The sequence below is a fragment of the Rhincodon typus genome, chromosome 25, assembly GCF_021869965.1.
Source record: "Rhincodon typus isolate 14 chromosome 25, sRhiTyp1.1, whole genome shotgun sequence".
Classification (NCBI taxonomy): domain Eukaryota; kingdom Metazoa; phylum Chordata; class Chondrichthyes; order Orectolobiformes; family Rhincodontidae; genus Rhincodon; species Rhincodon typus.
This window is the reverse complement of record NC_063356.1, coordinates 39,013,257-39,029,249: the sequence shown is the minus strand read 5'-3', so window position 1 is coordinate 39,029,249 and position 15,993 is coordinate 39,013,257. Positions and strand designations below refer to the sequence as shown.

The following is a 15,993-nucleotide window of genomic DNA, read 5'->3' as shown; positions in this document are numbered from 1 at the left end:
TTTTCTGTAACACTCCAGTGGGTTCAGGCAGCAGTATTGGCGTCATTCTTTACTTGAGTCTGTGCTAAAGATCTAAAACCTTTTTCTCCTTTGAGTTCGTTACTTATGATTCTTAAAGTTCTGCTTTATTGTTTTTCCAGCTTGAAATAACAAACCCTTCTCTGTTTTCCTTACTTGCACTCATTTCACTGCTCCCTGATGGGTAAGTGACCTCTCCTACATTCATTGTCATTTTACTGAGTTGTATACAGATCATAAATCAGCCTGTCTTCTGGGAACTAGATGATTGAGATCGATGCCAGGAGTAGATCTTGCACTGAGTGGTTTTGGTCATCTCAATTCAGCACCTAGTGCACATTTAATTCTGCTTTAAATTGGCATTTTCACTCAGGGAGAACACAGGTTGGCTGTTAACAACAAAGAAGGCATGCATTTATATAGCACATTTACTCTAGCAAAACTTCTCAAACATTTTCCCAGGAACAGGGCCAGCACGGTGGCTCAGTGGTTAGCTCTGCTGCCTCACTGCACCAGGGACCTATGTGTGATTCCACCCTCAGGAGACTGTCTGGAGTTTGCACATTGTCCCCATGTCTGCCTGGGTTTCCACTAGGTACTTCAGTTTCCTCCCACAGTCTGAAGATGTGCAGTTCAGATACGATTGGCCATGCTAAATTACCAATAGTGCCCAGGACTGTGCAGTCTAGGTGGATTAACCGTGGGAAATGCAGGTTTACAGGGATAGGGTGGAGTGGGCAATAGTGTCTGGGTGGGATGCTCCATAGAGAGTCTGTGTGCATTTGGTGGCCTCCTTTCACTCTGTAGCGATTTTATGATTATTAAGGAAACCAGGTAAGCATGTGGAAAATGCCACATTGGTGCATGAGAAAAATCTCTTCAAACATGCCTGTTAAAGTATCATCAGTGTAGAGGGTATAAACAAAGAAACGTAGAAAATAGGAGCAGAAGTAGGCCATTTGGCCCTTCGAGCTGGTCTACCATTCAATATGATCACAGCTGATCATCCAATTCAATACATTGTTCCCACTTTCTCTCCATACCTTATGATTTCTTTAGCCCTTAGAGCTATATCTGACGCCTTCTTGATAACATTGAATGTTTTGGCCTGAACCGCTTTCTGAGAATTCCACAAGTTCACCACACTCTGGGTGAAGACATTTCTTCTCATCTCAGTCCTAAATGGCCTACCCCATATCCTAAAACTGTGAACCACTGGTTCTGGACTCCCTGGTCATCAGAAAGATCCTTCCTCTGTTTATCTGGGTTTACCCTACCGAACTGCACCATAACTGATTATCACTCATCAATTGGGGCTTAGATTTGAAACTAGGCTTCAGGATTGTGCAGCCAAATATCTCTCCTTCCTGGACATCTCTGTTTCCATCTCTGGCAGCCACCGAGAAACCAATATCCATTTCAAGCCCACCGACTCCCATAGCTACCTAGAATACACCTGCTGCAAAAATGCCATCCCCCATTCCCAATTCCTTCGCCTCCATTACATCTGCTCCCAGGATGAGGCATTCCACTCCTGCACATCTCAGATGTCCTCATTTTTCAAGGACCGCAACTTCCCCCCCTCAGTGGTCGAGAACGCCCTCCACCGTGTCTCCCGCATTTCCCGCAACTCATCCCTCACACCCCCTCCCCGCAATAACAGCCAAAACAGAATCCTCCTTGTCCTCACGTACCACCCCACCAACCTCCGGATCCAACGCATCATCCTCTGGCACTTCCACCCCAACCACCAAAGACATTTTTCCCTCCCCACCCTTATCTGCTTTCCAGAGGGACCACTCTCTCCGTGACTCCCTTGTCTGCTCCACACTCCCTTCCAGCCCCACCACACCCGGCACTTTTCCCTGCAACCGCAGGACGTGCTACACCTGCCCCTACACCTCCCCCCTCACCCCCATCCCAGGCCCCAAGAAGACTGTCCACATCAAGCCGATGTTCACCTGCACATCTGCTAATGTGGTATACTGCATCCGCTGTTCCCATTGTGGCCTCCTCTACATCGGGGAAACCAAGCGGAGGCTTGGGGACCGCTTTGCGGAACACCTACGCTCGGTTTGCACTAAACAACTGCACCTCCCAGTCGCGAACCATTTCAACTCCCCCCCCCATTCCTCAGACGACATGTCCATCCTGGGCCTCCTGCAGTGCCACAACGATGCCACCCGAAGGTTGCAGGAACAGCAACTCATATTCCGCTTGGGAACCCTGCAGCCCAATGGTATCAATGTGGACTTCACAAGCTTCAAAATCTCCCCTCCCCCTACCACATCCCAAAACCAACCCAACTCGTCCCCACCTCCCTAACCTGTCCTTCCTCCCACTTATCCCCTCCTCCCACCTCAAGCCCCAACCCCATCTCCTACCATTAACCTCATCCTGCCCCCTTGACCTGTCTGTCCTCCCTGGACTGACCTATCTCCTCCCTTTACTGGCTCCATCTCCGCCTCTTTGACCTGCCTGTCTCCTCTCCACCTATCTTCTCCTCTATCCATCTTCTATCCGCCTCCTCCTCTCTGCCTATTTATTTCAGAACCCTCTTCCCCACCCCCAATTCTGAAGAAGGGTCTAGGCCCAAAACATCAGCCTTCCTGCTCCTCTGATGCTGCTGGCGTGCTGTATTCATCCAGCTCTACACCTTGTTATCTCTTATCCTCAACTGAGGAGTGCTTGGTACCTGGCACCTGACAGCTAATTCTAAAATGGTGTGTTCCCAGGTGACAACTCTCCATACCTGAAACTCTTGTCAAAAATCCAAATGAACTCTGCAATATGAAGATGGATGCAGCGGAAGATCATTGAGATTCTCAAGCCTGCATCCCCATGGTTAGATCATAGCTCACATTCACCCCAACTCCCAATAACTGCCTTTGCTCCATATCCCTTGATAACCTGGGGAACAAAAGTCTATAGATCTCAGTCTTGAAGACTGCATTTGTCCAAACAACATCCACAAACTTTTTTTGGGAGCAGTTTCAGATTCATGTGAGGTCGTTCTTCCTAATTTCACTCCTGAATGGCCTGGCTCGCATATATCTTCTATTGATCCTGAAGAAATCATTTCTCAGTGTCTACATAGCACACAAACCTCTAACAAAGCAGCCCTCAAAGTTTAAGAGTCAAATGTATCCAAATGAATCTTTTCTGAGAGTTACCCTGAGAATTATTCCTATTGGTTCCTGGCAGACAAAGCTCCCAAATATGAGAGTGAAGTGAGCGATAATCTTCACTATGAAATGGATAGTGTGTTTCCCAGATCACAAAAACAAATTTTGGTTCATGTTCTATTGCAGTCATCAAGATCATGGCAATAATTGACAACAGAATGTGTGTTTTAAATTGTATCCAGTTCTGGCCACCAGATTTTCAGAACATTGCAGAAGGTGGGATATGTTTACTGGAATGGTAGGAGTGAGAGACCTCAGTTTGTGGAGGCACTCTGAGAGCTGAGATTGTTCTCTCTAGAGCAGAGGAGAATAAAAGAAGATTGTTTTGAGAAAATCAGAATTGTAAGGGTCTTTGACACTAAATGAAGAGAATTTGTTTCCAGTGGTGGCTGTGTCTGTGTCTGAATTGAGGTAATTGCCAAAAGCACTAGGGGGTGTTGGGGCCGGTTGGGGGTTGGGGGCGAAGCTGAGGAGATTTTATTTTACACAGTGAGTTATGATCTGGAAAGTACCTCCTTAAACAATGTTGAAAGCAGATTCAATAGCACTTCTCAAAAGGAGATTGAACTTCTAACTGCAAAGTAGAAATATTTAGAGCCGGAGAGAAAGAGCAGAGCAATGGGAATGATTAAATAGCTGTTTCAAATAACTTAAGCTGGCTTAAGGGGCTGAATGGTTACTTTCTACGCTGCACCATTCAATGATCTCTATATCAAAGTCCACATGTGCACTCATTTGTTGCAGATTTGAGGTAGAGGCACTTTATGTCAGTTTGCTTGTCTTATTGTCAGGGGTGACATGGTGGCTCAATGGTTAGCACTGCTGCCTAATATTGCCAGGGACCCCAGTTCAATTCCAGCCTCGGGTGACTCTTTGTGTGGGATGTCAGCTGAAATTCTGACCTCAGAACTTAGGAATGAGACTTGAACTCACAGCCATTTGACCCAGAGGTAGGTTGTTAGAAGTGAGCCACAGCATCACCCAAAGATATTAGTAAATGGGTCATGGACTTGTGAAGAGCAATGGCAAGCCATAGTTAACTCTGGCTTCGAGAAACTTGGGACTGTTGGGTTTGAGTGGATCATTAAGCTCAAAGAAAAAGGAATTTCAATCAAAACCATGAACAACTCAACACATGTGAGGAACACAATACTTGAGGGGAACTAATTGCACCCCAGGTAAAGTGTAAGAAAATAAAGCTCTCCTGCATTGTCCAATGGGGATATCAAAACCCCATGTGGAGTTAGCTGCAGCTTGTCTGCATTACTGCCTTTCAATGAATCCATATGTCAAATCCTCAAATAGATTAAAAATACATGTCGGTGGTTGCTCAGAGTTTGAAACAAAGCTGACAGTGTGCTGTGGAATATCCTGACAGAATACACAAACAAGGGCCGAACTGCAGCCCTGCAGTGAATGAAGAGCCTCTCATTCCTTAAAGCTTCTATTGTTTAGCTTTGCATCAGTTATTTCTTGGTGAGTTGGCAGAAACAGTTGCAAGGATGGTAACGTGCATAGTGATCGGGGAGAAGAGTGGGATGGGTGAGGAGAGGATTACTTTGATAATATGGGTGCATATTAAGCGACATCGTGACATATATACAGAGAAAATGTTTCTTCTTGTGGGTAAGAGGATAACTTGAGGACATCAATATAAAACAGTCATCACAAAGTCCACTGGGAAACCAACAAGGCTGGTTGAGTCAGAACCTCATGAGATATTTAAGCAGTATTTAGATATTCACTCGGCATTGTCATAGCCTCCACAATTTATGGATGAAAAGTTGGAACATGAGATTAGCGTAGAAAAAGTTTAGTTGATGGGCATAGTCACGATGGGCCAAATTACCTCCGTCTATGCTGTAAATGTCTATGAATAAATCCAATCAGGAAATCAAAAGAAATTTCTGTGCCCAAAGACTGGTGGGAATTTGGAGCTTAGTACCACAGAGAGCGGTCGAATGAATTGTATAGTTGCATTTAGGGAAAAATGAATGAAGTATATGAGAGAGAAAGGAATAGAGGGATATAATGGTAGACTTAAATGAGGAAAGACGGGAAGAGGCTTAACTGGAATATAAATACTAACATGGATTGGTTAGACCAGAAGGCTTGTTTTTGTGATGTCTACCTTGTGTAATCCTATGGATGATTGTTCAATGCATTGGTCTAAACTTCCTTCCTCCTCCACATTAGTGAATTTTAAACTTGTTAATATTTTAAAGCTTCAGTTTTAACAGTGAAGAGAAGCCGATATTTGTAACATTTCATGCCTTATGACACATGGTAGCATTATATTTCCCATTTGTTAAAATAGGGGAACCTATTTTGCTGGGAAATGCTCTGTTTTGAACACTTTTCTTCCTAGATATTGACTAAAATCCATATTTGATTGATATGATGTTGGACATTTCTATGGGATGGAAATGTTCTCGTTATTTAAACATGCTTAATTCATTCCCAGAGAGTTATTGTTGCAGCATTAAATACTTGCCCATGGCTGGCAATTTACCTAAAATTAGCTGAAAACCAGTGAATTGACTTTCAAGTTATCAACTTTCAATTTATCAAGTCCTAGTTGTCACAATGTTCAGTTACTCATCTGATATCATCTAGGTCATCCCAAAAGCCTTAGGTAAGGCCTGGCTCCTACCAACCATTCATCAGCATGACTTCTTACTGTCTCGGAATCACCATTTGACCATTTTTCTCATGTCATTTTGGAGGCTAATTGGCCTGACATGGGAATATTGAACAGGCAACCTCCCAGCTGCTGCTCGTTCCTGCTCTAGGTTCGTCCCCTCAGGCTAATGGGACTGAACGTGTATGACAGGTGGGCAATGCAATGCCAGCTTCTTGTCCAAATCAAATTTCATTCCCTTTCTCAATTCCCCACTTAGGCTAATTTTCATCTTCACTACTTAAGTGTTAAACGCAGCACAATGGAATACGCATCCATTATGGAATCCAACTCATGTTCCTATTGAACTGACTGGAAGTGAAGTTTATATGTTCAGACAATCCATTCTCATGTTAGAAGGGTAAGGAGTGCCCTTGCACCCTCAGTTTCCTAAAATCTCTTTCAAGTTCAACCCACAGATGATCATCATTGATTTCATATTATTCATCCTCTAGTGGATTCATTCTCCCTTCTAGTGAGTGAAATGCATACACCCCTCTATGAGTCTCAGAAGCGGGACAAGCTTTGTTAAGGAGCGTCTATCTGGATGATAGATGAGGAATTCTGTACAAAACTGTACATCTGGGAGGGTACACAATGAGCTCTGTGGAGGACAATCTATCTGAATTGCACATGAAAAGCTCTGTTAGTTCCACGACAGCCTAATTTGTTTCCCCAATAATGTAGTGAAAAAAATGGATTTGCACTTTAGCCATTGCAGATATAATGACATTCCCGATTAATCCTGATGTAACCTTTAGCTTCGGAAATCTTTTAAGGTTCACTTCCTGGTGGCCTGCATGGGGAAATGATCATGCAAGCACTTACATTTTTTTCTCTAACAGACAGGAAAAGTCTGGAAAAAGACTCCTGTCCCCAGATTCTTACTGAGAAGACAGCCTTGAACAGTTTTCAAAGAGAACATTTCATTGTAAACCTGTGCCGCAAATCCTATGATTACTGAAGCACTGAACAGCCAATGCTGTGCAGGAAATATTACTCCAATTTTGCCCACGGTACAAATAATTATTCTCACTATATTATGTTCTAAAGTGTTGTATTGTTTTCTCTTCACTGTTATATTTTTCCTGTGAAGGTCAGTAGATAAAGGAACCTTTTGATTCAATGATCAGCCAAACTCATTACCTAGCCATATCAGATCTTGCTGGAGAATTTCTGGCCTATACAGTCCTAACCTTCTCATACTGTCACTTAAAGTAAGCTTTTGCACTAGTGAAATGCCTCTACAGCAGAGAGGGCGTGTTTATTGAAGACGCTGCGCTTGCTATTTTCTAGATTTTTGCACAATCTGAAGTGGCAAACACCACAGGACAGATCGGTGCTAAATTAGAGTTCAGTGTGCAGTTTTCAGACAGGAAGCATAGATCATGCATAGATTTAACCACATTGCCAGAGGTCAAACTGGGAATGCTGTGGTGCCAACCATCAATTTAAAAGGTTTGACTTATATATTTTTCTGGGTCAGAAATTCGCTGTTATAGGTATGAGTACAGGAAAGTACATTGAGCTGATATTAGAGGTAATGCCAATTCCACAAGTTTAATCCCTGTACTGAGTGAGGTAGATCTTGATATCATGGCATTATTGAATTACATTTAGCCACCATCAGACAACAAGGATGCTACGCAAAGAGAGGGAGGGAGACATTAGAGAAGGAACTTATTGTGGGCTTTGCAGTTTTTGTTTAAGTAATTTACACTTTCCACAACATATGCTTGACATTGACAATTCTTTTCTCCTTCCTATGTCCTGACAATCCTGTATTGTTCATGTTCTCAATGACTGAAACAATACCTGCTAAAGTTTGTCTTCCATGTCCACACAGCGTGCACTGCTGAAGCAGAAACAGAAGAAGAAACGCCAGGAGCCTCTGATGGTTCAATCTAACACTGAGGACAAGAAACTAAAGAAGACCAGAACTAGACGTCTTAGTGAACAGACCCCACTTGTTGAAGGAAAGACTGTGAACCAAAGTAAGACATGTTGGTTGTACCAGTAGCTGTATGGGGGAGGATATGCCTGCCACATTGGCAGATTGTCTGAGAGGCATTTCTAGGCTATATGTTGATAGGGAAATTTTACTCCCAAACATCCAAATGTAACATTTGGTTATTCATGTAGCATTGAAGTTTGTTCCAACATTGGAAGTAGCAAAGCAGATCAGTCAGTCCACTACAAATGACCTCTCTTAAACCAAAGGAGGAAATCCATAAGCACTAGCTGGAAGCCATCATTGCATTGTTTGAGAGGGTTGGCTTATGAGGTGAAATTGAGTAGACTGGGACTATACTCATTGGAATTTAGAAGAATGGGGGGGTTGATCTTATAGAAACATATTAAATTGTGAAGGGAATAGATCAAATAGAAGCAGAGAGATTGTTTCTACTGGTGGGTGAAACTAGAATGAGGGGGAAAAGCCTCAAAATAAGGGAGAGCAGACTTAACACTGAGTTGAGGAGGAACTTCTTCACCCAAAGGGTTGTGAATCTGTGGAATTCCATGCCCAGTGAAGTAGTTGAGGCTTTCTCATTGAATGTTTTTAAGGCATAGATAGATTTTTAAACAGTAAAGGAATTAAGGGTTATGGTGAGTGGGCGGGTAAGTAGGGCTGAGTCCATGAAAAGACCAGCCATGAACTTATTGAATGGCGGAGCAGGCTCGAGGTACCAGAGGGCCTACTCCTGCTCCGAGTTCTTATGTTCTTACGTTTTTGTGGTGTTCAGGTAACAATTGGATCAGGTTCAGCATCATTCATAGTGCAAATGTTTACAGGTACTTATTGTCTGGACTCACACATCAAGTATAGTCCCTTTGGAAGTACAAAATATGCTTTTTCTGAAAAGAAAGATGTGTTGCCAAAGATTTTCATCTTCCACTCATCAGGACAAACACAAGAATGCCAAAATCCCTACAATAACAGCAATTTACATTACAGGGGAAAAAGATTGGTTGGCAAGTCAAACCTGGTTGGCCGAGGGATTGCCATGGAATTCGGAACTCAGAGTTGGGAGTTCTATATTTACTTCTCCATGGCAACAGCCCGGCCAGTCAGAGCAGAGGAACAGAGGGAGCTAAGGAAAGAGTCCTTAGCAATTCATCAGTGTGACATTCGATAACAGTGAACTGACTAATCTGAAGTTCACTCCCTGGAATTAACCCAATGGGTTAGATCTTGGCTTTAATAGTAACATAACATAATGTGGTGTCAATGAGTCAACAGCCCATTTTATGCTTTCCTAACCTTGATTTTTGTTAAGGTCAGATGTAACGTCACCAATTTGTTATCATTCAGTAACGATGCACTGAGGCTGGAAAACGAGTCCCACTATTCCTTGGAGATGTCACAAAATGTAAAGATTTTATAAAGGATGCAAACTTGCCCAATTTACCTGAGCTTCAGACCCAGGTTTCTGTGCTGAATAAGAATCAATATTTTTTAGACTCTAGCTGCAGATAAAAATCTAGTTTCCTTTAGGTTTGCAGTAAGATTTGACCACAGAGAACAGAGTGACCACCCTTGAACTGGGGAACTAAACTGTCTCTGTAACTTGTTCCTAGTTCCAAACTATTCAATTCCTAAGAACCAATCACACAGTTGTTGGCAGGTAATAAGAACTCCGTCATCAATAACTAGTCACTAGTCCATAGACCAATCAACTTCTTGTTGCCAATAAAAGCTACATCCCTACATTCCTTTGGCCTCCATTCTCTGCATCTCAAACTTCAACTACTGCCTGTTCAAACAGTCGTTTACAGAACATCTGTAATAGGTATTAGGTATTTTATTGCAAAAACATACTGACACCCTTTCAAACACTGATTTTAAAATAGCTCTTTCTCATTTCAGTCAACAGTTTTCAAAGCACAAAAATAAAATGATATGGTCTTTACCATTCATTTTACACAAACTCATGATCTACCCCTGACTTCCTGTTATAAGTAGATTGGACTGTGTCTGTAAAGAACTTCTTTAATTCACTGATAAGGTTCAGCATTCTCCAGCCAGGGAACATATCTTATGCTGAGAATATAAAAAGGTTGATTTTCATTCTTCTCACCTGTTGCATATGAGTGAAGCTGAATTCATGATGAACGCCATGTCAAATCTCTGCAAAATATCCTCAGCGTCAGTGACTTGTATAAGTTATTGCAAAATTCACAGACAATGTCAACACACAGAGGAAAGGCCTTCATTCTGATTTTCCCTCTGTAATGCCCCCCTCACCCTAACCAGGATTGACTAGGATCTCGACATTCAATGTTGCATATGAGAAATTGGAGGAGCTCTCAACATTCCAACCCACTGTGGAATGAACAACATACTGGGGAGGTGGGCTTTTATAATCCTGAATGACCTTGGTCTATCTTTTCTAAGTGACCATGTGTCCAAATCTCAAGGGGGAAATGAGAAACCAGGAAGAGACTCTTTTTTCATTTTGATAGACAGTGAATTGACTTGGTCTGAATTCTTTGCATGTAAGGAAACAAATTCAATTGTAATCTTCCAAAAGGAATATTTGAAACATTAGGAAAAATAATGGGGAAATGGGAAAGCAACAAGGCATTTTTGATAGATCCTTCAATGAATTGGCCTGGGCATGATGGGCCGAACAATCTTCTTCTGGTCTATAAAATTCTAGACTCTACACACTGTGACTTATAATGTAGGTGAATGAGAAGCATATGGATTCGATATGCTGAGAGGAGAAAATCTTTGCACACTAGTGGATGATGACTTTTCCCACAGTAACCACAGGAATTTGTATCCTCTCCACTCCAATCCCGTATTTATTACATTAGAAATGTTCATGCTGCAACTGCTTCTCATGTTTCCTGTTGGGAATGAATGAATTTGGGTAACAAGCTGAGAAAAGAGGCCAAAGTAAAAGGTGTAAATGCTGGCATTCTGAAATTAAGGAACAAATGCAGTATATACAGGTGAACCCATGCCGGTGGAGACAGTGGGTAGCTTGACCTCTCAACCATGATCCAACACTGAAAGGTTAGCATGTATTTCATTGAGATCTGGAGAAAAAGTCAAGGGAGGAATGTACGTACTCCAGACTCTGAGAGGGAGCTGAGTTGAATGTCTTGTGATCTATTCAATTTGGGAGAGCGCCACTCAGCACTATTTTTTTTCCCAAAGGTTTAACTCTAATGTGGGATTTATGCACTTATTTTTTACACTGATTGCAGTGATAAACAACATGCTTGTTACATTTATATAGCATTGTGGTTGATCTATCTCAAGTGACTCTGACATTAGGCTTTGTGCTATATCCTCAGTCTTGGCATGCATTGCTTATCAAGCTATTCCTCCTTCTGAGTCTATTGGCTGCCAGCATTCCTGACCCCTGAACCCATCTGCACAGATGCTCAGTAGTTCTCCAATCCCTTGGCACCACCTTGCTCAGCAGATTTCTGTTTGTGTGGTTCTGGGACCTCTCTCATTTATGGCATTGCTTGCTTTCTCCCATCGGGGCACGCGACACTAGAAGATGTTGCTGAAAAGAAAACAAGGAATAAGAAACTGAAGGCCGAGCTGGAAGATCTGGAACCAGAGAAAGACCCTTACGCCAAGTTCATCAAAGACCCCAAGAAGAAAAAGGAGAATCCTGCTTCCTATTTCACTGTTGAAAAGGCATCCACAAAACACCAGCAAGGTACATGAGCCATGCATAGGGCTAGATCCGACACTGTGCACTTCATCATACATAATCATTTAGAAAATTAAACCAAGTATGTGTATTATTTATACACCAAGGTGACCAGCAAAGGAAGGAAAGAATCTGTTTTCATTTAATGCCTTTTATGACCTCAGGCCATCTCAATGTTCTTTGTGACCAATGATGCATTTTTGACTGGAATGATGCAAATGTAGTGGCCCATTTTCACCCATTTTACAGCTCTATTTCTCTCTCACCACCATTAGCAACCCCTTTGTCTTTTGCACCACATCCACACACCATCTGTTCTCTTTGGACCTCCTTTATCTCTGTCAATAACATAAGAAAGTCATCATTTTCCAAGCCCTTTCGATTCAGAAAAACAGTCATGTTAGACTTGAAATATTAGCTTCCCACACATGCCGCCAGGCTTGCTGAGTTCCTCCAGCAATTTCTGTCCTTATTGAAGAAGTTGAGACTGTTCTCCTTAGGGAGAAAAAGGCTGAGAGGGAGATTTGATTGAGGCGGTCAATATCATGAGGAATCAGGAAAGAGTAGATAGGGAAGACCTGGTCCATCTCATGCAAGGATTTAGAATGAGAAAGCACAGGTTTAAAGTAATCATCAGAAAGCTAAAGCAATGTGGAAAAATGTTCATGCAGAGAGTTGTTAAGATCTTTGTTTAGGAGAGGCAGATGCAATCAAGGCATTCCAAAAGGAACTAGATTGTTACCTTAGAAAGGAAAAATATACAGTGTTACGAGGCTGAAATAACTGCACAGAGGCCAGTATCCCATCACCAAGTCACCCTTTATGTACATGTGCACAGTTCACTGTCTATAGCCAGCCAGCTTAGAGTCAGTCCCTGAAGTAAAGAGACTCTGACTCTCCTGTTTATATCTGTCAGCCAGGGCTCCCTGATTGGCCCAGGTTAACGACCCTAATCAAGGATCTCATAGTCAATAAGATCCACCTGGTTCCAATCACTACAGAGGCAAATGCAGGAGAATTGCACCGGGTGAACTGTTCATTCAGAAAGTCAGTGCAGACATGATTGGCCAAATAGCCTTGCTTCTGCACTGAAGAAATTCAATGCTTGTGTGAGGCATAGACCGGGTCTGATAGAACTGCGGTGTATTAGGTAATGAAAGGCATATGTTATATTCCAAATGACAGTATGTTCAAACTAAGCAGGTTAGGGAGGAACAGGGATCATGGTTTTCAGTTGCAACAAGCCCGATCCAGCGTTAACATTGGGAGCTGACTCTTTTCGTGGAGAATAGTCAATATCTGACTCAAGCTGCCTAAACTACCTCAAGTATATAAATCCATGTGTTGTATCAAATATTATGGACTGAATTCTCTGTATCAAGGTGGGAGATTTCCCAACATGGCAGACATCTCAGTTTAAAAAACGTGTTAGATCCAATTTTCATTCCTGAAAGGCGGGGGCAGAATGCAGTTGGGCCCACTAACTCCAAAGACTCCAAAGGGATGGGGAATACGAAAGTAAGCTGGGCAGCATGGTGGATCAGTAGTTAGCATTGTTGCCTTACAGTACCAGGGACCCGGGTTCAATTCCACCCGCGGGCGACTGTCTGTGTGAAGTTCGCACATTCTCCCTGTGTCTGCATGGGTTTCCTATAGGTGCTCTGGTTTTCTCCCACAGTCCAAAGATGTGCAGGTTAGGTGGATTGGCCAGGCTAAAGTGTCCAGGGGTGTGTAAGTTAGATAGATTAGACATGGGAAATGCAGAGTTACAGGGAATGGGTAGGGGGATGGGTCTGGGTGGCATGCTCTTTGGAGGGGCACCGTGGACTTGCTGAACTGAATGGCTTGTTTCCACACTGTAGGAATTCTATGAAGCTGGTTAGACAGCGTTCCCAGTTGCTTTATATACTTTTAGACTCCCATGCTCTCACCCTGTCAGAATCCTTCACCCTTTACCCATTTCCAAGGCCCATCCTATGCCACCTCATGCACCTTGACATGCATAACCCTTCATCATTACTAAATTCACTTCCATCCTAACTCACACCCTTACACCCTTTCTACTTCATTGCCATTCACCCAGTACCCACCAAGTGCTGACCTGAAGACCAATGTTGAAAGGAAAACAAGCATACTTTTGACCGTCAAATGTAACTCCCACTCATATGTTTGATAGTGAAAAAGCTCCCTTTCATGAAACCCGTACAAGGTTTTAAATCTCTCAAAATGGGTGATCTCTTATAAAAAAAACTAGCTTTTAATCAGACCCCACCTCAATGACCGCCAACGTTTAATAGCTTTAATCCTTTAGATAAACTGGCAATCAAACTGTGAACTTAGAACCTTCTGATAAGATCATTGTAGCTTGTGAAAATGTGTCAAGCATTCATCATGACATATTAACAACAATAGTCAGCATGGATTTGTGAGGGGTAGATCATGCCTCACAAACCTTACTGAATTCTTTGAAGAGGTGACCAAACACGTGGATGAAGGTAGAGCAGTGGATGTGGTATACATGGATTTAAGTAAGGCGTTTGATAAGGCTCCCCATGGTAGGCTCATGCAGAAGGTAAGGAGGCATGGGATAGGGGGAAATGTGGCAGATTGAATTCAGAATTGGCTGACCCATCGAAGACAAAGGGTGGTAGTGGACGGAAAATATTCAACATGGTGCTCAGTTACGAGTGGTGTACCACAAGGATCTGTTCTGGGTCCTCTTCTATTTGTGATTTTCGTAAATGATTTGGATGTAGGAGTGGAAGGGTGGATTAGTAAGTTCGCGGACGATATGAAGGTGGGTCATGTTGTGGATAGTGCGGAGGGCTGTTCTAGGTTACAAAGGGACATTGACAGGATCCAGAGCTGGGCTGAGAAGTGGCAGATGGAGTTTAACCCTGATAAGAGTGAGGCGATTCATTTTGGAAGGACAAATTTGAAAGCAGAATACAGGGTTAACGGAAAGATTCTTGGCAGTGTGGAGGAGCAGAGGGATCTCGGGGTTCATGTTCACAGTTCCCTGAAAGCTGCCACCCAGGTGGATAGAGTTGTTAAGAAGGCATATGGTGTGTTAGCTTTCATTAATAGAGGGATTGAGTTCAAAAGCCGTGAAGTTATGCTCCAGCTATACAAAAGCCTGGTTTGGCCACATCTGGAGTATTGTGTCCAGTTCTGGTCACCTCATTACAGGAAAGATGTGGAAGAATTGGAAAAGGTGCAGAGGAGATTCACCAGAATGTTGCCTGGAATGGAGGGAAGGTCTTATGAGAAAAGGTTGAGAGAGCTAGAGCTTTTCTCTTTAGAATGACGAAGGATGAGAGGTGACTTGATAGAGGTGTACAAAATGATCAGAGGTATAGATAGAGCGGACAGCCAGAGACTTTTTCCTAGTGTGGAGGTAGCTATTATGAGGGGGCATAGTTTTAAAGTGAGTGGAGATAGATGTAGGGGAGAAGTCAGAGGTAGGTTCTTTACTCAGAGAGTGGTTGGGGCGTGGAATGCATTGCCAGAGAGGGTAGTGGAGTCGGCCTCATTAGGGGCATTTAAGTGGCTATTAGATAGGCATATGGATGATAGTAGAAGGTAGGGATGGAGGTTAGTTAGACCTTAGGATTAGTGTAAAATTTCGGCACAACATCGTGGGCCGAAGGGCCTGCACTGTGCTGTACTGTTCTATGTTCTATGTTCTGACTGAAGGGAAATGTCAACAAAGGCATCTATTGTAATGTCGTAAACAAACAAAGTTGTTTTTGGGTGATAATTTATTTTCTAATCCACACAAGATGGACTGTCCATCAAAGCAATCCAGCAAAAAAATATTTTTTAATACTCACTGGCAGATTGAGCCTGTTCTTCTTCATGTTTAAAGAGCAAGAGATTTAAAATTTTTCAGATCGTGATACTTAAAAAGATGTTATCCAGGCTCCGAGAGTGTTTGTGTTTGTTCCATCAATTTATGACTCCCATAGTGTGGGTTAAGGTCCTTGGAACAGCCAGAGATGGTGTCTGTTTGAACTCAGTTCTAAGTTGAAATGGCCCAGCTGAGTTCAGGTTTCCCTTTTGCATGATCATTGCCCGCCCTTTTCCTTGCCAGCAAAATGCGTAGCTGTCAGAAAGGGAAAAGTGGGGCTTCCACAGTTGGATTCCACCCATTATTTTTAGAGGTCTCTAGAGTTACATTCATTGAGTCATAGAGGCACACAGCATAGAAACAGATCCTTCGATCCAACTAGTCCATGCTGACCATAATCCAAACTGGTACCACCTGCCTGCACTTGGCCCATATCCTTCCAAACATTTCTTAATCTTGTACTTATCCAAATGTCTTTCATGACCTTGCTTATCAAAGAACTATTCAGCTCTGCCTCAAAGGAATTCAAAGACACTAATTTCTTTTGAACACAGCAGGCCAAGCAGCATCATAGGAGCAGAA

At 42.7% G+C, this 15,993-nt stretch overlaps 1 protein-coding gene across 1 annotated transcript in view; it reads left to right on the top strand.

Annotated features, from left to right (window-relative positions):
* The window catches only part of LOC109937577 (tubby protein homolog), a 109,081-nt gene that overhangs the window by 49,164 nt on the left and 43,924 nt on the right, over positions 1–15,993 (top strand). Inside the window, exon 2 of the mRNA XM_048611847.1 lies at positions 7,730–7,877. Within this exon, the coding sequence (XP_048467804.1) occupies positions 7,730–7,877 (148 nt within the window). The remainder of the gene's footprint in view (positions 1–7,729; positions 7,878–15,993) is intronic.